The sequence below is a fragment of the Mustela erminea genome, chromosome 13 (genome assembly GCF_009829155.1).
Source record: "Mustela erminea isolate mMusErm1 chromosome 13, mMusErm1.Pri, whole genome shotgun sequence".
In the NCBI taxonomy this organism is placed as follows: domain Eukaryota; kingdom Metazoa; phylum Chordata; class Mammalia; order Carnivora; family Mustelidae; genus Mustela; species Mustela erminea.
Genome location: NC_045626.1, coordinates 68,985,820 through 68,993,538, shown reverse-complemented (window position 1 = coordinate 68,993,538; position 7,719 = coordinate 68,985,820). Strand labels below are relative to the sequence as shown.

Genomic DNA, 7,719 nt, shown 5'->3' with positions numbered 1-7,719 from the left:
AGGGGGGCGCCTATTCCCCCACCCTCCCGCAGCAAGGAAGGAGTCGAGTCTCAGTTGATGCGGAAGAGGATTTAATTGATCTGAGTAGGGAAGAAAGGGGTTAGGAGGTTACCCCAACTCCATCTCTGCCGGCTCTGGGACGAAGCGTCGGCCCTCAGCGAGGGAAGTGCTCCCGGGACGCTGAGCGCTTCATTCTGTCCCCAGGGCTCAGGCGGGGGCGTTGGGGGGGTAGGTTTGGGCCCACGCTGCGGGACTTAAAGGTCAGGGCGATCCGGAGCGCCTTCGGCGGACTTGGCGGGGGCCTGCAAGTACTCAGGAGGAACAGGTTCGTCGGGCGCCGCCTTGCGATAGAAGCCGAGCTCCTGCACCAGCTCATTGATCTCCTCGCGGGTCATTTCACTGAGTGGGATCCGCTGAAGTAGAGGAGGGGTGGAGTCAGTGCGCCTGGCCCCGCCCCCGCCCCCGCCCGGCTTCTAAGGCCTCACCTCTAGTTCTTCGTAGCGGTGGCCCAGCAGGACGAGCTCCGGGTCGGCCCCTGGAAGGTGTTTCATTACCAGGTTGTGACTGGAGTTGTTAAGGTGTGTGGTGGTGACCCGAGGCAGATGGGGAACTCCCACCTATGAACAGCAGGTTAACAGCTCTGCCTCTTTTGCCCAGGTAGGCAGGGATCCCCCATTTACACGTGAGGAAATAGAGTTCAGAGAAGTAAAGGGCCCTCCTCTTCTCGGTTCTTGTCTGTGGCAGTTATTACTAGTCAATTTCTCTTGCCTACCACCTAGAGAGTGGCTGGGCAGTCACTATCAATTACACTTGTCAGATGGAAACCCTATCTCTGAAGATAGGGGAAGGAAATTCTCCCAGATCCTCCTCCCCACTCACCCTCCCCCACGACGGAAGGATACTATAACGGGATGTCCTGGGTGACGAAGGCCTTCACCTGGGAAAAAAACAAGAGAATCAGACCCCAACTCCTTCCAGATACCAGCATGAAACTGAAGCCAGCTGAGATCACACATTCTTGACTCCCACTCCCGGGAACGTGCCCCCAGCTAATCTGTAGGAATATGTTACCCATCCCCCAAGGGGCTGAGTGGAGACAAAGCTGGAGACTCTTTCTTCAAACTTACCTCCTTCAGGGTCGCCTGGCTGGCTCAGTCGATTAAGCGCTGGACTCTTGAATTTGGCTCAAGTCATGATCTTGGGGTTGTGAGATCGAGCCCCGAGTTGGGCTCTGTGCTAGGTGTGGAGCCTGCTTAAGATTGATTCTCTCCCTCTCCTTCTGCCCCCCTCCCTCTTTTAAAACAAAAAACAACGAAACAACTTACCTCCTTCAGGCGATTCAGCTGTCATCCTCCACAGGTCTGGAGGGGGGGCAAAATTTAGATAGGTCAGGGAGTCCTTCATATCTTTCCAAACACACCCTCAAGACCATTTCACCCTACTCCCAGAGTTGGGTGGGGCTGTGGATTACCCCTGGAACAGCAGTTCCCAAGGTGTGAAGATGGAATTCCCTTAAAGAAGGGGGAAAGAAGGGGGAAACACTGTACAGATAGGAAAACTGAGGCTTACGGCCATCAGAGAAAAGAGGAGCAAGACCAGAGACCCAAAGTGCTTAGCAGCCTTGGGGCTCTTGCTTGCACACCTTACTGTTGTCTCACTCCCAATGCCCAAAAGAAATGGTTACTTCCCTCAGGCAGTAGAGTCCTGGGCCTGGACTTTGGCCCTTAGAACCTCAGGGTGGAGGCAGGCCAGAAGGAAACAGCTCTGAATTGCCCTTCGAGACCCCATTAGAGATACCTCCCATATGGTCCCCATGCAGAGCTGGGCCTCCATCTGGTTGCTTCCGCAACATGGGAGCAACGTGGAACGATGTGTGGGCCCCTCCCTGCACTCCCAGAGGGGAGGGACACCACCAGCAGGAGTCCAGACCCCAGGACCACCTATTCTAGTCCTCCTTCCTCCTCCTCCACCTTTTGTCAGACAGAAAACTAAGATCCTAGAAGATCTGTGATGGTTCAACTCACACAACAATATGGGGACTCTGATGGGTAATTTCCCCACAGAGGAGGTTGCGGCTTGCTGCAAAGTTAAGTGTTGGTAATGCAGTTGGCTTTTGCACGGTGGGGTAAGCGCCCAGAAAGTCTTCCCTCCCTCTGGGAAGGGAGAGACAAACCGGAACTGGGGTGGGGGAGGAAGTCCGGGAAAAAGTGCAGTGATGGGACGATGTAAAGTTAGGCCCCAGAAGGCAGGTTTGGAAGAGTCACAGGCTGGGAGTAGAGTTAGGGGACAGGGCCAGTATGTCTGGGGACCCGCTGTCCAGGCGCATGGGAAATTAGGGAGGAGTTCGGTTTTCCAGGCCGCAAGATCGGTGTCTCAGGCTTCCACAGTGGGTGCTGGGGCATCCTGAGGCTGGGAAAAGGGAGTGTCCCGGCCCTGAGGGGGACTTGGGAGTCGTGAGGGTCCTGGGGCCAAAATGAGCGGTGATTCCAAAGCTAAGAGGCCACAGGGTTGGGGGCAGTGGTCCCTGAGCTAGGGATCAAAGCACTCACCTCTACCCGGGCCCGGGCCAGGCCGTGCAGACGGTTCCAGTCGGGCCGGAAGGTAGTGACGGCGGCCGCGAATGCCGCGAGAAGCAGCAGCAGGGGCCGTGGAGGCAGCGGGAGGTGCATCGAAATCCGGCCGAAGACGATCCGCAAGATACAGGCGAACGGCCGGACCACTGCGCCACGTCTCGGTTAGCCGGCTGGCCCCGCCCCGCCCGAGGCCCCGCCCCTAGCTGTCAGTCTCCGCCCCAGGGCGGGCTCTGGGGCCTTCAGCTCTCTTCTGACAAGGTTCGGAATGTTCTCTGGTTCGGGATCTATTCTGGCCCTCAGGCCTTTATTTTCCCAGCCCCAAGAGTGTCCACGCTCCCTCTGCCGACCGAGAGCGCAGACGCTAAGGCAGGATGCGGCCAGACAGTGCCCCCTTATGCCAGCAGGGGGCGCGGGAGGGATGCGCATGGACAAGGGAGTTTCTGGGCCAGCGACTTGACTTGAGGATGGGGAAACTGAGACTGGGGAATTCTTGTGTATCTTTAATTTCTTTGGGTGAAATTCCGATCTAGGTTTCAAATCCCTGGAGCACACATTATGGCGGGAATGTGGGATATTACGTGCTCTGTAGGGGCTGGAAGGATAAAAGGGTTAATACACATAAAGCCCTTTAGAAGAGTCCCTGGCAGTGTTAGCTTTCATTATTTCATTTCTTACCACATAAAGGCCCCTGTGAACTCTGTTTTGCAAGTTGAGAAGCAGGATCAGAAAGGTAGACCGATGACGTCGTGGATCTGGGAACTGAACCTGAAACATCCCTGCGCTCATTTCATCAAACCAAAGTTGACTAGATAAGGACGCCTCCTCCCCTCTTTAAGCCTGAGGCAGACACAGCAAATTGATCGCACTGGTCTTTGCTGTTGAATCTAGACTGGGAATTAGAATCCTTCTCAACATGAAGTCAAAGCTGCATTATGACTCTCATGGACCCCTAGGCATTTTTGCCTTCCTGGGCCTTTTCCCCCATTAAACAAATATATATTTAAAAAGGCGTTTTAAAATAAATTTAGTTAATTAATTTTTTTAAATGGCATTTTACAACGGCTTTAATTTTTTTAAAAAGTGAATATAATCCTGGCTGGATTCATTATTATATGTCTATTTTTTTCTTTAAATTTTAAAAGAAATGAAAATTAAAACAAGTTCATAACCTCTAAAAGTATCTTGGGTCCACAACACTAAGCCTGATGGACTAAGTCAGGTTTGCACAGACACCTTTGCTTATACCCTGCTACCTCACATTCACGGACTTGATTGTAAAGATGTAATAATAATGGGCTTAGAATTGTTATTGAATACCCATTCTTTGTAAATACAGTAAGGCACTGTAAATATAACTGGTTTTATCCAGACTGTTGACATGATAAACTATTATCTAACACTCTATTTACTGCTATGGAAGTGTGAATTCATCTGAGCTTTCTGCGGGGCAATTTGACTCAATAAATCAAAACCCCAGAAACATTGCTTCTACCCAGTCATTCCACTTGTCAGGATTTGGCTCAAAGTAACCATCAGAGAAGACAACAATTGTTAGGTTAAGTTTGTTTATTGAAACACTGTTTACCCAGCTGTGGTTGTCAGCAGGGGCTCTGGCTAAACTCTAGCTCCCAAGGCATGGGTAGCATCCATTAGAGGAATTGCTGAGTAGTTGCTGGGCACTGGACTCCTTGTACCTGCTAGCTTTTGTGTTTCAAGGCGTACATCTGTGGAAGATAAGGCAAAACTGGAATTTCCCTGTGGAAGAGAAAATTCTATCTGTGGACTGCAACATCCCCTCCTGCCTACAAGTTTCCAGACAGCTGGCCTGCCCCACAGATTTCAGACATGCCGACTGGCCCCCACAGTAGTGTAAGCCTTTTTTTTTTTTTTTTTTTTTTGCAATAAATCTCTTTATGGATTAGGGAAAAAACCACTGTTTATAATGGTGAAAAACTGGAAATACAACCTAAGCTTGTCTCCTCAGGGAATGAGTTAAGTAAATGATGGTACCTCCATAAGATAGAAAATCATCCAATTGTTTTAAATGATGCAGCATAGTGCTGAACAACTGGAGAATGTTCATAATTATGGTATCAAAAAAATTTTAAGCTATAAAACAGTAATATCAGTTGGGAGTTGTGACACTTTGGGCTGCAAGTCACAGAAACCCCAAATTAAACTGGCATAAACAATAAAGGAAATCTGTTGGCTTAAAAAAAAAAATTCAGTGGCATGTGGGGCTTCAGGTAAGGTTTGATCTGGTTGATAAAGTCACCAAGAACTGATTTCTCTCCATTCTGCCTTCCATAGTGTCAGCTTATTATTAGGCCCATTAGCTACATGGTATCAAGATGGCTGCCAACAGTAACCAGGATCACAGAGTTCTTCATTTATATCTAATGAGGAGGAGATTATCTTTTTTGGTAACCTTTTCAGGAGAGAAGCAAGCTCTCTTTTGTAAAAGTCTCTTTATATCTCACTAGTCCATCTGTGATCCAGTCTTGTGGCTAGGGGAATGGAAATTTCTCATTGGCTTAACAAGTTGAGAACCATTCCAGAAGCCTCTCAAGGATGTGGGCTGCAACAGATGTTGTAGCATCAACATAGTAGCGAGCCAGTTTTATAAAATACATATATAGAGATATATATGCCTAGACCAGATAACAAAATCTAGATGGAAACAACCCAAGAAGTCAAAATGGTCATCTCTTGGTAGACAGAATTATAGGATGAAGGTTTTCTTCTTTCTACTGTTTTCTCTATTTTCTATAATAATTATGTATTACCCAAATACAACCCATAAACTATTTACAAAAATAATGGGGCAAATGCCTTGGATTCCCTCACCCTTAGCCCATACCCCAGCAAGAGCCTCAGAGTGGCTAAAGCCAGAGGCCCCAAGGAGCCTGTGGCTTTTCTGCTGACAGAGCCAAACCTCAGCTCTTCATGGGCCCATGTTGTTCACTGGACAGATGCCACCAAACCACTCTCAATGCATTAACCTAGATGTTGTGGCCTAGAGGGGCCACTGTCTGGGCTGCTGAGGGTTGACTAGCCAGCCAGTGGAACCAGTGGTAGAGACACTAGCAGGAACATTCTGGCATCAGCACCCATGGGAAGCCCAGGATCTCCCAGAACAGATCTCTGCTTGTAATCCATGCCCTTATGTAGCATTTTTTAAAATCTAGGCTAGCAGCCTTCCTCAGATGGGGCTGGGTTTGGTGTTTAGTCTGCAGTGGGGTCAGGGTCAGGTTCAGCCCTTGGCCTAAAGCCAGGTTTAGAACTGAGTCTAGGGCTGGAGTCAATAATTGGACTTGGACCTCAGTTTGTAACCAAGATCAAGCCTCAGTCTATGACTATATTCAAGGCTCAGGCTTTGACCAGATTCAGTCAGTGCACAGTCTGAAACGAGGATTCAGTGTGTGACCAGAGTTATGTGACCCAGGGTTAGAGCTCTTTTTTTTTTTTTAAGATTTTATTTTTATTTATTTGATAGAGAGAAAGATCACAGGTAGGCAGAGAGGCAGGCAGAGAGAGAAGGGGAAGCAGGCTCCCCGCTGAGCAGAGAGCCCTACGCGGGGCTTGATCCCAGGACCCTGAGATCACGACCCGAGCCGAAAGCAGAGGCCTAACCCACTGAGCCACCCAGGCGCCCCGGGTTAGAGCTCATTTTGAAGTCAATATCCAATCAATGATTTGGCTCAGGGCTCAGTCTGTGACCAAGATCATAGCTCAATCTGCCACCAGGTTCGGGATTTAGTTAATGACTAGACTTGGAGTTCAGTCTAGACCTGGGGTCGGGGTTCAGTCTAAAATCAACGGTTAGTCTGGACTGGGGTTATAATTCAGTAAATGACTATGGCTCAGTCTTAGATAAGGATCAGGGCTCAGTCTGGGTCCAGACTCAAGGTCTCAAGTTAGTATCAGCCTTAGTCAGGCTTGGATAGGGTTCAGTACATGGGTAGAATCAGGGCTCCATCTAAGACTACATCAGGATAGGGTATAGGGTCAGTCTTGGCATGGGATCAGGGCTCAGTTAACACCAAAATCAGGGCTCAAACTGGATTTGGGCTCAGGGCCATGGTTTAGTCTGGTTCTGTGCTTTGTTCTGAGCTCAGAAAAGCAATTTCTGGATACATGAGAGCCCAGGGCAACTTGGTATGCAGGAAATGCAAGCCCCCAGGCAAACATACATTCTTGCAGTAAATCTCCCTTTTCCTGCTGAAGCCGGTGTCCTAGAGCCTTCTAACCTACATGGCTCTGCTGCCCAAGATCCCCTCGCACCAGAATAAAAATAGCTGCTCACTTCAGAGCAGCTGACAGCGGGTGCTGGGCTGCCTGGGAGGAGGGGGAGCTGAGGAGAGGGAGGAGGGATGCCTGAGTGCAGCCCCAGCTGTGTGACCTCGGGAAAGTCACTTGTCCTTGAACCCATTTTCTGCAGGGCAGAATGGGAGGTAAGGATGACACCTGCCCCAGAGTGGGAGAAGGAGGAGACAATAACATAACATGTGGCACTTGGAGCCAATAAGGAACCCTGGAGCAAGGGAAGAGAAATGTTCCTCTATGCCGTGTATGCTTCCTCCTCAGGGAAGCCCTCCTCAGTGCTTCCCTCTTCCACCTTCCTACAGGACCCTATGGCACACTCTACATCACAAGGGATTTATTTATCAGCTAGTGGCCACAGTGTGACCTCCCTCTCTGTGGGTCAGGGTGACCAGGGAGCAAAAGGAAAGAGGATAGGCCCCTTCCGTACCCTTACCATCCTCAGGTGCCCCTGGGAGGTGGAATAAGGGGAAGGAAGAGGGGGGAAGGAAAGAGAAAATCTCTCTCCCTTTCCTGCTTATAGTGGGTTTACTCTGAGCCGAAGGACCACGAGGGCACATATCCAGATTTTATACCCTGTCATACATAGCCTGGACCTTCCGCACTCCATTCTTCTGCCCCTGCTCCTCCCTCTGCTTCCCAGGGCATGTCTCCTTTTTTTCAATTTGGCAACACCAACTCTCCTTCAAAGAAGGAGTTCAACAGTCACTTCTATAGGGGAGAATTATCCACTCTCTCCTGGGAACCCCATGCTCTGTCCCCTAATGGCTGTGTAATCCCTAGAGTTCAGTTTCTTCCCCTGTCAAATGGAGATCTTATTACC

General features: G+C 49.6%; 1 protein-coding gene across 1 annotated transcript; it reads right to left on the bottom strand.

Annotated features, from left to right (window-relative positions):
* Positions 1-50: 50 nt before the first annotated feature.
* On the bottom strand, positions 51-2,769 carry SELENOM (selenoprotein M). The gene is made up of 5 exons (XM_032309717.1): positions 2,550-2,769; positions 1,326-1,361; positions 903-937; positions 486-564; positions 51-413 (listed from the first exon to the last, which is right to left on the bottom strand). The coding sequence occupies exons 1-5, from the start codon at positions 2,667-2,669 to the stop codon at positions 255-257; spliced, it is 429 nt and encodes a 142-aa protein (XP_032165608.1). The 5' UTR covers positions 2,670-2,769; the 3' UTR covers positions 51-254.
* Positions 2,770-7,719: the final 4,950 nt, after the last annotated feature.